The 18,778-nt window shown below is 46.2% G+C and overlaps 2 protein-coding genes across 4 annotated transcripts in view; one reads left to right on the top strand and one right to left on the bottom strand.

Moving 5' to 3' along the window:
* LOC119444321 (fatty acid synthase-like) overlaps nucleotides 1–18,778 on the bottom strand; it is a 208,118-nt gene that overhangs the window by 187,468 nt on the left and 1,872 nt on the right. The window contains 1 exon segment of the mRNA XM_049664541.1: nucleotides 8,415–8,741. Coding sequence (XP_049520498.1) covers nucleotides 8,415–8,741 — 327 coding nt within the window.
* LOC125943763 (uncharacterized) overlaps nucleotides 1–18,778 on the top strand; it is a 122,050-nt gene that overhangs the window by 67,406 nt on the left and 35,866 nt on the right. The window lies entirely within an intron of this gene.

An 18,778-nucleotide genomic window follows, 5' to 3' on the forward strand; every position in this document is an offset into this window, starting at 1 on the left:
TATATATATATATATGAACGAGAAGAAAGGGAACCGAGGGGCGCGATTTTTATTAATCACAGAGAAAATTACTTGTACTTACTAATATAATTAAAGAAATCATAAATTAATGTAACTGAAAATAAATGAAAAAAGGCGAAAGCTTGCACTAAGGCAGCGCAGAGCTCGACACAGTGAAGCTGGCCGAAATGCCGACACCGCGTTCCACAGCGTTGAAATGCCGACAACGCGTTCCAGCAGACCCGCTCCGTGAATGCGTCTCTCTCTCTCTCTCGCTCTCATTTTCTTTATCTCTATCCCGAGCATCGCACGCTAAACCTCTTCTTCACCTCGAAAAGCATTGGAACGAGCTCGTGCGAACGCGCCAGCTGTGCACGAAGACGACGACGCTCGAACGCAATCATAAGGTTCGCACAAATGCATGTACTGCCACCGTGGCTGTGAGGAAGAAGACGCCGTTTCGAACGGCTGTGTTTTCTGATGCTCTCCACTGAAAAGGATCAATCGGCCTTAGGCTGAGGTACTACTCGGGCGTCAGCCAGTAGTAATAGTTACCGGAACTTTCTTCCGCGTCTACCTATGGGTAAGCTTGTTGGGAATTCCGTCTTTCTTCATGCCGACCTTGCTGGACGTCCATACCGTGCCCAGGATTTCAGAGATACTCTACGTAACGCCATTGACCTTAAAGAGATCAGCTCTATCGGACAGTTTCAGATGTCGCATGTTTGGATGGTGACGTGCAAAACCAGTGTGGCAAAAACACTTGTGAACTATGGGGAGCTCCTAGTTAAAAACCAGCGCTTCATGGTGATAGACCCCGCGCCAAAAGACGTGAAAATGAAGCTCCTATGGCTTCCTGAGCATTTAGAAGAAGGCTATATATGGGAAGTGCTTTAATTCTATGGAAAAGTTACGTAAATCAATCTTGAAAATTGGAGAGTCGCAGACATGGAATACATGCGGACTTTGAACCGGGACGTCGTGCTGTCATTGAATGATGGTATCTCTGTTAGCGAGGTGCCACATCTTTTGACAGTATGTGGCATACAATGTCTTGTTTTAATCGCTGGAAGGCCACAACTGTGTCTTCGCTGTAATAAAGTGGGACACATACGCCGTCAATGTCGTACGCCTTGTTGTGATAGTTGTCGCCGATTTGGGCACTCAGCTGATGAATGCGCTTTGACGTATACTGATAAGCTCCGGCATGGCACGCGTCCCCCTGATGAGGTTGTCCAAGAACATCTCATGGACGCGACGGAAGTCCTCGACGCAACAGGAGGTTCGTCAACAGAAGGAGCAACCGGATCAATGACTTCACATGTGGCTGAAGGCACATCAGCGTTGCCTAAGCAGGAAGTAAGCGGAGTTACATCAGCCGCGCTTCAAGATTATGCACCACCGCAACAGGATGTGCCTGAAGCTGAGCAGACAGTGTCCCCCCACCGTCCTCAGCAAGATGTAGTGAATGCCTCAATCGTGTCGTCGCACGCACCACAAGAAAGTTGTGATGTGCGTTCCTCTACCTTTATTATTAGTAGGCTTCACTACCACACACAACGCGGGAAAGCCAGCTTACAAAGGCTAAGTTTACACTGATCCCTTTGCATTCCGCGTCACATATAATCACAAATGCATTGCTGGGAAGACATTTTTACAGGAGCAATTTGAGAGGTCTTATATTAAAATGTGAAGGCCCTAGGAATTTTTTTTTATTTTATTGATTGTTTGCTCTTCCCCGAGGCATGCGCGAGTCCGAAATTTAGAAATTTTTGGTTTTCAACATTCCCCTCAATGTTGCCTTTGCCTTTAAGAGTGCAACGCGATAGAATTCAGATCCCTGGCTGCTTATCAGGCGTTTTTCTCGTATATTAAAATTACAATTCGACGCTATCACGCCTGTAGGTTGTGGTTAAGTTATACTTAACGATTTTTCTGACGCATTTTACTTTGAGAAACTCAATTTTCCTTCACTAATGCCTTGCGCCACGTAGAGGGCCTCTGTGGTCGGGGTGGTTCAGAATGATGTGGTTCGGCATGATTATTTCCGCCAGAAGCCGATGCTTAACGCCGAAGCCAACGCCGGATTTTCTGCGACACGGGGCCCTTCACGCTTTCGCGTTAAAAGCAACTGGTCGCAGGTGGGGAACGATCCCGCGTCTTCGCATTACGCGTGCGATCCTCTTGCCATTGAGCTACCGCGGCGCGGTTCTCCCATCCACTTTCTGGGGTATTTATGTTTTTACAACTAGAAGTAAGCCTGAGAGAGGGAGTGTGTGTGTGTGCTTCTCTGACAACGTCAAATGTGTGGTTCTATTTGCCCCCAGGAAATCAAACCTAATTTTGGAAGCTGGCGGAGTGCTTGAAGCCTGCGTCACTTCCGCCGCGGATAGGCCCGGTATTGCACACTATTTGGGATCGGTCTACGGATTCCTGGCCACGCACCTTGACGTAAGCCGCCCTAAGTACAACCCCCCCCCCCCCCCCCCCCCCAGGACGTATGCAAGGGATGGCTACGGAGGCTAGAGGTAAACAGCCTTACTGTAAAAGAAAATGGCTGCGGCTTAGCTCAGCTAAACCTGGATATGCAAAGCGAAAGCTTGGTTTAGCCTGGTTAAGCCTTGGTTACACTTGGTTAACCTTTCGTTCAGCTATAGTTATTATACTTAGGCATACACTCATCATTAAGCCAGGTTTAAATTACAAGCCGACAAGTCCAAGCGTTTTGCGTTTTGCGAGCCGAACGGCTCGCTCTTCCCCAGTCTACGACGATAGCTTCGCGCGCTTGGCTTTCTGGACCCTCTCTAGTGAAGCAGTTCGCTGGTCGATATTCGCGGGGTGGTTAGAGGCCGGCCAACGCCGCGGGGTGGTCAGACGCCGGCGGAGCTGGACGCGGGGAGTCACGTGATGTATTGCCAAGGCTACGGCGCCGCTGTGGTCAAGTCAAGGTCAAATTGCTCACGACGGCGAAACTTGGCTCGTCTAGGTTAGTAAAGCTTTCGCGTTAAAAAGTTATAGGTACTGTTTGACACGCAAACCGGCTTTAAGTTGCCTTCACGGAAGGACATAAGTGTTCGCGCAGGTATTGGTGACTGAATAGCCGAGCCGCACACTTTCCTGGTGAAAGCGTTGTCTAGCACTATTTTTGTTCATGATGACGCCACCCGAGGATTATTTGATATTATCGTCTGACTGTGCGTGCCTTACACATGCACCTAAACTAAGTAAACGAGTGTTCAGCCACCCTCGGCCGCGGCCGAGATCAAATACTCGACCCCTACCTCAGCAGCGCAACGCCGTAGCCACTTTGATACCGCGGTGTGCCTCTCATCAATTGTGAGCCTCTCACTACAGTCGAGTGCTTTGCTTCAGCGCGCACGTTCGTCCAGTAAACATTTCGGGGAAGTTTAGCAAATTTATTGCACCTCATTTCCAAATAGGTTCTTCAAGGAGTCATTCTCTCACTCGCAGCCATACGTTTTGCCACAGGTAGTTTTCTGTGGGGTCATTGGCTTTTCTTTTCTTTATTTTTTTTTGGGGGGGGGAGGGCAGTATTACTTCCGCAGACATCTTTTCTTTTTTTCATCTTTTTTTTTTTGCCGCGTAGGAAACTTGGTTTTAAAGAATGCTCTGCTGACTATAAATAAGGTAGACAGTTGGGCAAGTCTGTGTAGCATGGTTCCGATAGTGCTGGACAAGTGCTTAGACAAAGTAAAGGGGAAGAGGCACACATATAGCGCTGCTGCCGTTTCCGTGTATTTGGGTATCAGAGGGACAAATATCGCAAAGCCAGCAGGCTGCAGAGCGTTCTTGCACTAGGACCGCGAATAAGCTGGAGCCGTATTCTGTAATGATTCGCTTTGGAACGGGTTCGCTCTGGCTGTTACGTCAGGTTACGTCACTCGGTGAAACATTGGAACGGGGCGCGGCGAGGGAGACCAATCAACGAGCGGTGGTCTGCCGGAAGGTCACGCGATCATATTTGTTTCTACTATGGGGATGATATGGTAACAGAGCGATGTTCCTAGTCTGATAAAAACATATTGGTTTGCATAGAACACTTGCACATTTAATTTGGAGTAGTAAATGTGAGCTTGCGACGCAGACAGCCACTGGCGTTATAATATTATTTTAGTTGTTTTCTTTTATAGCCGCTGGGTGGTGTACCATACGATAAGTAATCAGGAGGTTCTCTGGGTGTAGGCTGCGGCTGTGTCGTTTCGCCGGGGCTGAGTTTCTTAGGGCGGACGACTGCGGTAAGAGTTGCGTCCAGACATCCCACAACTTCGAGAATCTTTACGCGATCACAGAAGCGTTCCTTCACTGCGGCTTTCTCCTGCACCGGGGCGGGAAACCTCACCCACACTTTTACAGCGAAGCAGTGTATGCGGAACCTGTGCCGTTGTTGGACTTCGCTAAAAAAGGGCCACGTGACCAGCGCGAGAGGAGAGGAAAAGAGCAGCTCAACAGGGGCAAAGGGGTTGCAGTGACCCCTCTCCCCCTGTGAGAAAGCTGTGAGGGGGTGCAGATGAAAAGGAGAATGGGGAGGGCGGTCAGTGTTGCCAGGTCTGATGAAGCGGCGTAGCCAAAATCTAGAGAAGTTGTAGTCCAAATGTAGCCGAACACAAAAAAGTGCAAAAAACGTTCGTAGCCAAATATAGCCATTATTATTTGCAGTTTTATTTGTGTATACATTTTCACATTCGACTACGGCAATCCTTTGTTTTTTTTTGCACAACCCGGTGTAACAAAATGTCCGTGCCGCCATTATGGTCGGCCCTTGACATCAACATCAGCGACATCATGCTTGCACAGAACATTTTTTTTGTTGGGCCCGGAAGCTCTCAAGTTCCAGCGACTCGCTGCAGAGGGCGAAATAAGTGGTTTTATTTTATGACAGATAGTACTAAGTTATTATTTTTAGTTATTTACAGTTATTTACAGTAATAATATTAACTACAAACTCTGCTTTTACCTGTCGTGAACGCAAAATAATGTTTATCATCATCGATCTCCCACGTGGTCTCCGCCTACGGCGTAAAAGTTCAGCTGTCCAGCGATCTGCGACATGCTCACGGCTTCTTTTTTATGAGCTAAAACAAGTCTTTTGCGCTATGATATCTCGTGTTATTTGTCTCATCGTCCTATCTTGTTTCACTTTTTTAATTAGCTTGGCCCGGGTTAGATGTTACATGATCTATACACTGTTCATTTACATCAACCTGGCCGGCACCTTAGGTCTCTATCAAGGCAAGAACATGCGTTAAAATAAAGTGTCAGACAACAGATGCCACTCGCTTTCTGAATCGGTATAAGCGAAGCTTTAAAAGATTACTGCGCAAAACGGCACACCAGTGTAAGAAGCGCGCAGTCCTTTTGGTCGACGAGCACGTCCCGAACATAACTCGCTCGAAATGGTAAAAGCCGCGACAGCACGCAAAGAGCAAAGGTAAATAACAAATTGATGAGAGTGTTTATGCTGTGAAAACCGGTTACTGTCAAAAAGCAAATTATGTTCATGTGCTAATAAAGTTTTAGAATAGGGGCCCCCAACGTTTGGGGCCCCAAAGAGCTTTGCGGTTGCTAGCGTTGGGTCATAAATATTATAATAAAATATAACATTTTATGATAAGAGTAATTTATATTTACGTGTTTAATTACAATTTAGAACTACTACTATTAGCAGCAAGCAACTTGTTGCGGTTAGGTTTGAGTAACCAACTTTACGTACCTTCAAGCAGCCAAGTTTATCCGTGTTAGGCCTACGAGCCATGAATTCGGAATCAGCAGTGTCTAGCGATAACCAAAGCGAGAATCAAAGCGATAACCGCCATCACTTCTCCTAGCTTACGAACTTCACGCGTTACCACCAATTCAGCCGAGTTCGGTGCTAGGTTAGTGCCGTCGCTTCGATGGGCGCCGCCATGTTTGTTGACAAAAGCTTTTGGGGCATCTTTTGGGGCTCCTGCTAAATCGCTGAAATAGCGTGCCTGACGCAAAATCGAAGCGCAGTTTCCGTCTTGCGCATGCGCAGTGGCTTCGACGCTATTTCTTTGGGGCCCCCGAAAGTTTGAGGCCCCTATTCTAAAACTCTCTAACAAATGCTGAGGTTTTACGTGCCAAAACCACGATATGGCAGGACGCAGTGGGGGACTCCGGATTAATTTTGGCCATCCCTGTTTCTTTAACGTGCACCTAAATCTTAGTACACGGGTGTTCTTGCATTTCGCCTTGATCGAAATGCGGCCGTCGTGGCCGGGAATCAAACCCGCGTCCTTCAGTCAGCAGCGCGACACCTCACCTGCTAAGCTAACACGGTGCGTGAAGTTCATGTGACGTGGTGCACTGATGTCATCGTGGCAAACATGTTTCAATATTATCAAAATGAGTATCTGCATTCGTGACATTACGGGCAAACCATCTAGAAGTAAAAGCACCAGAACCAACCTTTGGCTCGTGGTCTTGCTCCCATTATTTTTTATACGTTCTTGCCTACTTAGTTCATTGCTTCCTAGCAAGGCTGCGGTGATTCAGGCTGCAGTTCTGTGGTTGCAAGAAACTGCCCGATATTTTTTTTAGTGCGATTTCAGAAATCGACGTAACCTTGGGAACATCTGTTGTATTTCTTACAGTACGACTGCCTGGTGGTCTCTCGTGGCCCACCAGTGCCAAGTTCTTGGACCTTGTGCTTCATGCAATTATTTAGCAATCATATTGCCTGGTGCGCATTACCAGCGTCTTCTCGATGGACGGGGCTTCCTAGGAAAATTACGTGACGGCCTTCGGTAGAATGCCAATTATTCCGGCGAAGAAGTCTTGCATTATAACCCTCCTAAGGTAACAAACTTTCTTCTCTTCTTGCATGCCGGGGTGAGCATGAACAAACAGGTGGGTGATCTCCTCGGCGAAGATAGCGTCTTTTTCATTACGTAGCTGCGTTCGACGTCTTGGCAGGACCTCGGCTTTTTCGGCTCTTCGGCCCTTCGACGTCTTCGGACTTCGGCTCGTAAAGGCCTCTAGAAAGCTGCTGCGAGACAGGTCCAATGTAGTTCAGGTCGACTCTCGACTATCTAGTGAGGTGAGATCAGCATAATGTAACGAGAAATTGATATGGTGCATCTTGTAGCAGTTCCCGGTGTTGAATGTCCTGACCTTTTCGTAAGTGTCTAACCAGGTTTCTTGGTCCTCAATCGGTAATCAGCGGATAGTCAGTGGCTCCCAAGGCTGTTTACAACAGAATAGGTGACGCAAGGGTTGTCATTGGGGCAACCTTGACTTCCTGGTCTTCTCAGGTAGAAATCCGAACTGCGGCAACAATGCTTACAACCTGCAGCTGGCTCAATTGTCCGTGCTTTCTTTAGCCTTTCCTTCACGGCCTGTGCTTTGCAGGGCTTCATGGCTTGCAGGGGATTAGCGGTACACAATAAACACGTCCACCAGATGTCACGTTGTAAGGGTGGTAAAGAACCACACTGGCCACTACGGCAAGTCACAAACTATCAATTGGGCGAACTTGTGCCCTGCAAGACAAGTAGCATGGTTGTTCAGCTTACTGGTGGCAGTCATAGAAATGTGATCTGCGAGTCGAGCAGGTTGCCGATTTTTACATGGCTTGTCGACGATTACAGCATAATTACTGGTGCTCAAGTGACTTCTATAATGCACAACGCTATTATCGTGGCGCATGCAATGCGATTACACAAGGTACGCCGACAACACAGATAACAGGTATAATGGACGACAATAATCAAGCAATCCATGATACATACAGGCATGCCTTGCGCCGTGTGATAACATGAACAGCGCTTAGAAGGTGTAAGAGCTGTCAATGCAAAAACAAAAACAAAGTACGCATAAACAATGCACCCGCGTCAATGAGAAGAAACTGGGTGGTGCAGCGGCACTGTCCAGCAACATTCAGCAAAAGCACACGACACCGCGCGTGACAGCATCGTCCTCAAAAGGGGTTTCACAGAATTAATGCTACTGAAAGGCTGAATCACCCGCCGTGGTTGCTTAGTGGCTATGGTGTTGCGCTGCTAAGCACGAGGTCGGCGGATCGAATCCCTGCCCCGGCGGCCACATTTCGATGGGGGGCGAAATGCGAAAACACCCGTGTACTTCGATTCAGATGCACGTTAAAGAACGCCAGGTGGTCCAAATTATACCGGAGTCCCCCACTACGGCGTGCCTCATAATCAGATCGTGGTTTTGGCACGTAAAACCCCATATTCTTGAAATGCTGAATTCATGACCACAAACGAGTTACAAGGCGATGGCGTTCCTGCTCGCTGCTTCCACGAGCAAGCTGCCGCGTTAGGTTGTTTGCGAGAGAATTGCGCACCGGATTAGGGTTCAAACGGCGATCAAAAAGGCAGTAGTAATGATTGCGAAAAGTGAAATGTGACACGTACCATTGAAATCAAATGCGTAGGTAATGCGGTTGGCGAACATCGCTCGGTTGCTGCCGGCCAGCCCGTAGCCATCTATTCTGTCCGTGTTCACGCTGAATGCTTCGTCGGATTCAGACGCGGTACAGCCTATGAAGACTCCCACATTGCGACCCCGCAGGGTCGCGGGATCATAGCCTGCGTCCACGATGGCCTCGTACGAGGTCTCCAGCAGGAGGCGAACTTGAGGGTCCATGAGGTGCGCCTGCTTCGGGTTGACACCGAACAGCTGGGCGTCGAAGCGGGTCAGGTCACGGATGGTGCCCATTCTTGCCGGTAATCCCAGAAATCCTTCCAATATAAACCGAATGGGAAGATTAGATGGGAATAGAGCTGCTAAGATGTGTAAGATATTGCTATCATACTGTTAGTTGCTGTCCTGTCCCTTTATATACAGTAAAAGATGCGCCGGCCATATTGCGGCAACGCTGGAATTGCCAGGTCTATTTTCCTGTGAGAGATTTCATGTTGTTACAATGTTTTATTTTGATACCCTTAAAAACAAGTTTTGAATAACTCAAGTTCCTCGCTCCACCACCAAAACGTGCTTCCGGATGGTAATTACTAATGCAGAACTCGCGGACCGGAAATTTAAGTTTTGATGCAAGCAGCACTACAAGTTACTGCCTACACCTATTAGGGTATTGTGTAAAAAATAATCACCACAGTGCTAAAAATGTTATAGAAATGTGGAGGTGATCACAAAGCTGCTCAGTCTCCGTTTTGGCAGAATGTTATCGCTGTCAACAGAAGCTAACCTTCAAATTGGTTTGCTGAGGATTCTTTGAAAAATGCATACCAGGGACGAGTTCTGTGCGCAATAGTGGCTGTGGGTTCAAAGGAAATAAAAGCCGAGTTCTTGCAATAGAAGGAGGCCCCTTATTTCGTGGCTGCGCTTACGTTGCGCACAAGGAGCGCTGTGTTAATGAATTTCTAAGTGAGCATGAAAACATGTTTCGAAGAAGTGCAGAACCCAGCTTGCTAGGCTTTCGACGACGCCTCCGGGGCGCACGATCCTAGCGAAGCTGGGCTTTGCTCAAGGAAACATAGAAAAAGACTTTGCGGACCTCCCACGGGACATCCGTGCTAAGATCACGGTCCGACCTATACCCAGAAACGTACACCCCGAAAACAACAGGGGCAGACGACAAGCGAGAGGACAATTCCTCCTTAACCAAGCCTTGGCAAACCGCGAAAGCTCAGCTTTTGTGGACGCGGCGGCATACGCGGGAAACAAAGCTTTCGCAGTGGCGATGGTGGACGGCTGCGGATCCACAAGACATGCAGCCACGGTAATCGCAAGGAAGCCTGAACAGGCTGAACAGGTTGCGATCGCCGTTGCGCTGACCAATGACAATATTTCTTACATCTACAGTGACTCCATAGCCGCAATTAGAGCTTTTCAAAAGGGCACGGTCTGCGCACAGGCTCTAAGAATTGTCACAAAGAAAGAGATTAAGCACCACGTCATATACTGGTTCCCGGCACACTTAGGACCAAAGATCGGCGACGTCCCCAACCTTAACGAGGCGGCACACGAGGCTGCGCGCGCGCTTACAGACCGCGCGGCTTCACCCGACCACTTGGAGAACAAGGACGCCCCCACTACATACAATGAAATCACTAAACACTACTACCTACAACGTAGAGAGTTTAGCACGCCACACCGCACGCTCACTCGAGCTCAAGCGGTTACTCTCAGAATGCTACAAACAGACACATACCCCACGCAAAACAGACTACACCACTACATGCCTGAGCTCTACGACAAGTCTTATTGCACCAATTGTAGTACATCCCTTAACGTCTATCATTTACTCTGGCCGTGCTTGCAAGCTCACATAAACTCCGAACCGGACAAGCGCAAGTTTGAAGAAGCAATTCGGAGCGAAGAACTCGCTCCCCAACTCTGGGCCGTCCAGCAGGTCCACGACGCCGCCAGGAAGCTCAACCTCCCGGTTCCGTCGTGGGAGACGCCCGCTCCATGAGAGCCCCAAAGCTCTCGTGGCCTGCAGGACCTTTAATAAAGTTGATTTCCTTCCTTCCTTCATTGGTAGAAGTCAATCGTTCGATTTAGTGCGGCGAGAGTGGGCGAATTACAGGGAACATAGAGTTTCTAAATAAAAAACCTAGAGGGAAAAGTGGCGCTAGTGTCTACGGGGGTTCTCCTGAACGTCGCCTCAACCTACATGGGAATGATGGGAAGTACAGGCTTCGGATTGACTTCTGTCTTGAAACTGGTGGCGTTTGCATGCGGCGCAGTAAACGAAGCTGTATTAAAACATTTTCGTGCAAAAATTAATTTTATTTATGTTGTGTTTTATATAATGCATAATACATTGAATAAAGTTTGTATGACTTTGAGATTGAAGCATGGTTTACCACCAGGGTATGCATCGTTCTGCCTGATTTAGCGCCATTGAATAATTATTTATTTACTTTCACAACAGCAATAACAACCGTGCATGTGCTTATATAAAAATACTCATCAAATATTTGTGGGAATAAAAATTTTGTATTATGAGAAAAGTGTTGCGCCTTTGAGAGAAATGTTACAAGTGTCGTCTGCTACGACGCCTGCTCGCTGCGAACGCGGGGACAGTGAACTTTTCTCGCAGACGCACTTGCGTCTGCTCAGACGCACTTGCGAACTCTCTCGCTCTTTCGAAAGGCTGCATCGGCTGTCACGATTGATGAACGTCTTCGAGTACTTTTAAACACATCTGCTGCAGTGCTATCTTGGACGCTTGTGGCCTCTTACGAGCACGCTTCACTATATTTTATGTTGACGTACCGCTTCTTCTGAAGCGCGCGCCAGCAACTGTTATGTCGTGGCTTTGCGCTTACCCGTTTTGCGACAGTAGACTACAGCCAGGAAGCGGCAACCTTTCCTACTACAAGTAAGTTTGTGTTCTACGGATTGTAGCAACTGCGCTTGGAGCAAAACTAGCGAAACCAAAACTGACAAAAAATACCTGTAGACTAGTTCGTAGCCTGTACTTCCCATCATTCCCATGATAGTTGAACGATCGCAGCGCTACATTGCCCTCTAGTTACAGTAATATGAAACTCTATGACACGGAAGATTCACGGTTTACCGATGATTCCCTCCGGAGCTTCGCCCACTCATCATCATTCACCCCATGGATATGCGGTGTTTTTTTGAGTAATCTGTACTTTCAAGGCAACTGTGGATTCTTTGTTCAGCCTACGCACTACAGCGACTCGAATATGCATTAGTACAAATGAGATGGGCACTACACTTTCTTTATATATAAATATAAAAACATATAAATTTCTCTATAAATATTCTTTATTATAGCTGTACCACAAAGAGGCGTCCGTAAAACAAAATTATCATGTTGGTCTTTCAAGTTGAAGCGGCAAAAATATCTGCGAGTTAATATTTTGTCTCGTGTAATTTCCTTTCAGCTTTGCAACGGCTGGTCTGTCAGTGTGTGACCATGCAGTCACCGGCCAACATTAAAAAGGCAACCGTGGCAGCGCACGGTTGCAGACGACGAAAGAGCACAGGCCATAGCGCTCACTGCGCCTGCGCGAAACTTGTTGCAGCCGCCAGCCGGCGGTGGCGCGGAGCAGAGGTCACGTGCTCCGGTGTTCCTTTTAACAGTGGACCGCTCTATACATACATCCTCACAGCGTCGGCGTGAAGTGCGCACGCGCCAAGGGTAACGGAGCAAGAGAAAAGGGAACGTCTGGTTCTTTCGCAGCCTGGGTGTGACGTAGCGCAGCCTGCGGGAAGTGCTACGCGCCAAGTATGAGGGAACAAGGGCAGAGGGAACGTCTGGCGTGCAATTGGCTGCGCACTTGGGGATGTCGTTCCTCCATCGCAGCGGTGCGCGCGCGGGTCACATTCTCTCCGAGATCGCAATGGTACAGCCACGAGTCGTGCGTTCTCCCGAGGAGCAGCTCGCGATCGAAGAACGGCGCCGTGAACAGCGCCGGGAGTCCGCCCGTGCACCGTCTCGGTGCCGACAACGCCAAACGTGTCCGTGTCTTCATTGCTCGGCTTTAAGGGACGCGTAAAGTGACACATAATTGCGAAACACAGTTCAGAAAATACTTTAATATACCCGCGTGATAAACCTTAAGATAAACACCGCAGCCGTCCCTTCTCAGCTTCACTGGTCAACCATCTCCTTAGGAAGTAAAGGTCGAAAATTTTTTCAAGCGAAGCCTACAAGTGTCAGTTTACAAGTGTCAGCGGTGGTGGTGGTGATATGACGATGAAAAGCGGCCCGATCCTGGTGATTGTGCTGAAAAAATCCAAGCTCATAGGCACATAACTTGGTGGCCTCGTGGACCCGTAACCTGCCCTTAACTACCCTTGTCACACGTGGGAGGCAAAGAGACAAAATCACCAGCCCTTCCCTGTCGAAAAAATGCGGGTAAGCGAAGATGGTCGTCCGATTCTAGCGTGAGGGCTTCCGAATCCCAGGCGAAGCGTTAGCGAAGAGCCACCAATCCTGAGCTTAGGGCAAACGAAGCGAGCGCCTGCAACAGCGTCGTCTTGCCACAAGCTTCGCTTACTCCCATTTTATCGACATTTATTGGCGAACATTTCCTACTTTGACAGTATCTATCTGTCTGTCTATCTATCTATCTATCTATCTATCTATATATCTATCTATCTATCTATCTATCTATCTGGCCGCCCACGTCTTGGTTTCCTCATTGTGGTATCATTAGCTTGGTATTTACCAAAATTGGCATAGTATGACAAGAGTGCATGGGGAACATAAATGATAGGTTATGACATGAATATCATGGCATGTGTGTCATGTAGGTCATGATATAGCTGTCTATGTCTTGGTGCTCTCGTGGTCGTGTCGTTAACTTGGTACGTACCAAAATTGGAATAGTATGACAACAGTGTATGACGAACATAACTGATAGGTCGACATGAATTTCTAGACATGCGTGTAGTGTAGGTCATGAAGTAGCCGCCTAAAATGACAATGACCCTGCGAAAAAAAACAACAACAATCAAAAACCACTGAAATGGGTTCGGACATGGGCAGTAGTGAAGGAAACAGTAAATGGTGATGGTAGAGGTGATAGTCATGAGCAGGACTCAGCAAAAATGACAGTGAATCACCAAAAAAATTATTAAACCTTAAACCACCGAAATGGGTTCTGACGTGGGTAGTCACTGAAGGAAACACTAAAGGATGATGGTAGAAGTCATAGTCATGAGCATAACTCAGCATAAATGGCAATGACTCAGCGAAAAAATATTCACACTCAAAAACCACCGAAAAGGGTTCTGACGTGGGTAGTGAGTGAACGGAACACTAAAGGATAATGGTAAAAGTCATACTCATGAGCATGACCCAGCAAAAATAACAATTCCTCAGCTAGAAAACATTAACACTCAAAAACCATTGAAATGGGCCGGGACGTGGGTACTTAGAGAAGGAAACACTAAATGATGATGGTAGAAGAGACAGTCGTGAACATGAGTCTGCAAAAATGACAGTGACTCAGCAAAAAAATATTCACACTCAAAAACGACCAAAATGGGTTCCGATGGGGGTAGTAAGTGAATAAAACACTAAAGAATGATGGTAGAAGTGATAGTCATGAGCATGACTCAGCAAAAATGACAATGACTCTGCGAGAAAATATTAACACTCAAAAACCATTGGAATGGGTTAGGACTTGGGTAGTAAGTGAAGGGAAACACTAAAGGATGATGGCAGAAGTCATAGTGATGAGCGTGGCTCAGCAGAAATGACTATGACTCAACGAAATAAGATTCACACTCAAAAACTATTGCAATGGTTTCTGACGTGGGTATTAAGTGAAGGAAACACTGGGGAATGATGGTAGAAATGGTAGTCATGAACATGACTCAGCAAGAAAGACAATGAATCAGCAAAAAAACATCAGCACTCAGAAACCACTGAAATGGGTTCGCACGTGGGTACAAAATGAGGGAAACACTAAAAACTGGTGGTAGAAGCCATAGTCATAACCATAACCTAGCAAAAACGACTGACTCAGTGAAAGAATAATAACACACAAACCAATGTAATGGGTTCGGATATGGTTCTAAGTGAAGGAAAAGGTTAAACATTGATGGTCGAAGTCGTGCTCATGAGCATGACTAACGCTTTCGCCTTAATGTTTCTTAGGCCTAGCTGAAGGGACTACATGCATGAGTCCCATGACCTACATGCGTGTCATGTAGGTCATGAAAGAGCCGCCTTAGTCTTGGTGCTCTCATGGTCGTTTCGTTAACTTGGTAGGCTCCCCGCCCACTGCTTTGCATAACATCGATTCCCACAGGGCATGGGATCTGGCGGATTTTTTATCTAGCATTTTAGTATGCGTTTCCTCAATCTTTTTTTTTCCCTTCAAAATCTACCTTGTACCGTTACCTATACCTGCAAGGGAGCCGCTCGCATCAATTTATTGTCTGCTTTTTTTTCACCAGTTCTCTAAAGGTATCTTGCTTATCTCGACTGCTGTCCGGTTGGCGGTTCCGTCCACTTATAACCCAAGCGCTTCTGGAAGGTGCACGTTAGCTACGCTTCTCACTGGATGAATCGCTTCGCGTGCAATTAGAATGTGCTGAGCGGTCTCCGGATTTTGGCTGCAGAATCCACATGCCTAATCTAGTTCCGAATATTTGCTCCGGTATCTTTTTTGTCCTTAGGCAACCGGCTCGAGCCTCAAATAACAGGGCACTGCCCTTTGTGGTATTGTAGAAAATTTCCCTTCTAATTTCTGTCTTCTCCAATTTACATCCAATTAAATGCCTCTGTTTCCGTCACTTTCTGCTGACTCCTGGCTGTCTATTTACAGTTTCAATTACCCTGTGCTTGGTTACCAACTTTCTTGACGACTTCCTCCATTCTTTCCATGCTTTTCAAGTACACATACTTGTTCGCTTCAGCCGCCCTTTTATTTTAATTCATGTTCCTGAGTCTAAGCCTCGGGAACATGAAACAACTAAACATAGAGACTTAGATATATTATCAGGCACAGCCGCCAAGCACATGGCTGTGTTGGGCAAAGTCCTGTTCCTGTAAGTTGGAGAAACCGATACCTGGCTTCGCTACTGGTGTTTCACTAGCCGTATAAGAGGCGGGTTTCGCATGAGCACAAACGGTGACTTTCGGTAAATAAGGAAGGCTGCTATCATCATCAACATTGACAGAGGCAAACACCCCCCCCCCCCCCCTTGAGAAAACCTGGAGCCGCCCCTGCATTAGTGGATGTGCCTTCAAAGGAAATAAAAGCTGAGACCTTGCAATATAAGGAGGCCTCTTATTTCGTGGCTGCGCTTACGTTGGGCCCAACGATCGCTGTATTAATGAATTTCTGAGTGAGCAAGAGAACATGTTTCGAAGCAGTGCAGATGGACAGTAAGTTATCCACTGCTAATATTTCGGGTGCAAACTTCGCAGCTCTACAAGCCACAAGCTAGAAAAAGAATTTACCTGATTCAGTCGGATTAAACGTACTGGCAGACAACTAGAAGATATGTCGTAAGGTCGTGCTAACTTCAGGGGAACCAAGTTTCTAAAGCTGCACATTGTCTAATTTTTTAATGTTTTGTCATACCAAATCTTTTGGAAAATCTATTAGCGTCTTCGATGTTTTCCTTGCATACTTTCTAAAAAACTGACTAGCCAGGCCAGTCTTTTTGCGCCTGACTTTGCGTAGCTTCAGTAATCATGTTTTCGTTTTGTGTAAGTTTCGCTCGTTTAGCAGGAAAGACATTCTAAATGATATAGCGGGATCAATCTTCCACAACCTTCACAGTGGATTTTGATCCAAAATCTCTTGTCCACCAGGGAGTGGCTTTGTGCAGCTTTTCCCAGGTGCCTGACTGTTTTTTTCCTTCTACAATTTATTTGTTTAAACGTCGCGGTGATTCACATCGCATCGTCGTGTCCCTGTGGCTACATTTTTTTTTCAAAATAAAATATTACTATAGCGACTTATTATCTTGTCACGATAAATTGTGCTGTGCTAGCATGTGCAACGGTTACCGTACGACTTGAAAAACGTCAAATTGTTTGTCCTCCATTCATAACACATAATGGGATTTGCCAAATTAAAAATAGTTTTTTTTTTGCGATGTTTGCTTTGTTATCACACATCCGAACTCGCAGAGGAGCAAAAAACAACGTGACCGTTTCCCATCAGATCTGCGCTGTAGCGCTCAGGTGGAAAAAAAATCATTTGTCACATGTGGGAGGTCACTGTAGCGGTTGCGCATGAAAAAAAAAGCAAGAGCGAAAGAAGATTTCAACAAACAATGTACATTCGCAAGCGCATAGAACAACACAGCGTCTTTGCAATTGACTATTTTAATATCGTGCAGTATCCTGCAAGTACAACAGGGCAGTTGACCTGCTTGTTTTGAGCATCGGCTAAAACATCCTTCGTACCCCGAGATATCAATCATAACTGTCAGGCAGTCGGTAGTGGACACTGAATACTAGCAGTAACTTTATCGGATAATACGCAACCTTCGTGTATTCTAGGGCTCCATTTGTTACGATAGGTTTCATATGGGTACCTTTCTTTACTTTCACTGCGTTAACATTAGGAGTGTCAAAATGGAAAAAAGTGTTGGTGTATGAAGTCTGGCAAGCCGGTCACGTGGTACAAATATATATATATATATATATATATATACTGTGGACATTTCGGCCACACACCGACCTTACCTCTACTTTCAAGTTTTATATATGTATATATATATATATATAACTTCAAAGTAGAGGTAAGGTAGGTCTCCGGCCGTATATCTGTATATATGACTACCGGTGCATTGCTCCGGACCACCGTCATTTGCGCTTGATTGGGCGAAGAGGCAGGACGTACGTCAAGTAAGCCCCTGAACGCTTGCAATGTTGTGAAGGCGGCTTCAAATCATGGAACCAGGGCCACAAAAAAGTGCTCCGTAATGCTAAAGCATTTATCCCGTATTTACCGCTCAACCGCCACTGAATGTTCAGGCTGCCTATACACCTCATCCTTCTCTGTTTATCTCCTCTTTCCGATAAATAAAACAGGCCTTTCCAATACATTGTTCGCTACAATGAATTGAAAGTGCCGACTATGTTTCTGCACTAAGAACTGTATCAGCACTACATTTGTGAATAAAAACGGCAAGATTTTCTTGCTTCTGGATAATACTACAAAAGTTTGATTAAATGAGCCCACATGAGGGTGGCGCTTTAACAACAATCCATTTAGCGAATTCGCGACCAGACATATTTGCACTGTTTGCTACGTACCCGTGCGATTAGGTGAAAATGGACAGTTTGGCGTGTTTTAGGACTCATATAGCATCGATGGCAAATTGAAGTGTGCATGCAGTCAACTTATTGACGGCCGCGGTGGGGACTGTTCCTGCCATTGGAATCCTCAGCTTAATGAGGTTGGCCGAGGCATTGCAGGACTGCGTGTATGACTGCTTGTGACGCTCGCAGGCTCTGTTTACTCTTACTTAAAGGATCTTTGTTTTCTTTATGACTTAGCATGCTTGAAACATGGAAACAACACTGTTCAATAGCTTAACGGCGGGTATTCATCGACTATATTAAGAATCCTATTTGCAATGAAGAACAGGCGTTGTACTTCTTTTGAACTTCATAGTGTGTCTACACTAAACAAAAGGTGCAATGCTTGTCCATTTAGTAAAGTGGCATCAGTGGTAAACTTTACGAAATTATAGAAATGTTCTTGTTTACTGTCGAAGGGCACATACAACCTTATTGATACTGTTTGTTTCATTTGCTAATTCAACGATGTCGTTGTTGCTAAGACACTGCCAGGCTTCGAATCGCTTACAAATATCTAGAACCTACTCTGTCCAGTAGTTTTGGATGACATTATATCAGTGCCCTTAGAACGAGAATTTATTATTCGCGTAAGATTTTGTTGTGCCCTACAGCTTTGCTTAGACAGTGAGTGTTTGTAGTGCCTGTAGCAGCGTTCCAATATCCTCAGGATGATTTTGGACATATGCTTGTAAATCACATGAGAGGTCACATATGACAAGCACTTACACTAATATAAATACTGGTGTGGTGCCTCAGGTCAACGTAGTCTCTTCTCCTAACATTGCTTGTATAGCTGGGCACCATAGCAATAACAGCAAATCAGTGCATGGTCCCATGGTAAAACGTTATTCTTACGTTATTCTTTCGAAATGTAGCACCAAAACTGTTTTTCAAGTTCACGTAAAACTTCAACTGCTCGATTTTTCCTATGGCGTTCAATACAAATGGCACTCTAGCAAGTCATTCTGTGGTGAATATTGTTGCTGCTGAACACCGCTT

The sequence above is a fragment of the Dermacentor silvarum genome, chromosome 3, assembly GCF_013339745.2.
Source record: "Dermacentor silvarum isolate Dsil-2018 chromosome 3, BIME_Dsil_1.4, whole genome shotgun sequence".
Lineage (NCBI taxonomy): Eukaryota > Metazoa > Arthropoda > Arachnida > Ixodida > Ixodidae > Dermacentor > Dermacentor silvarum.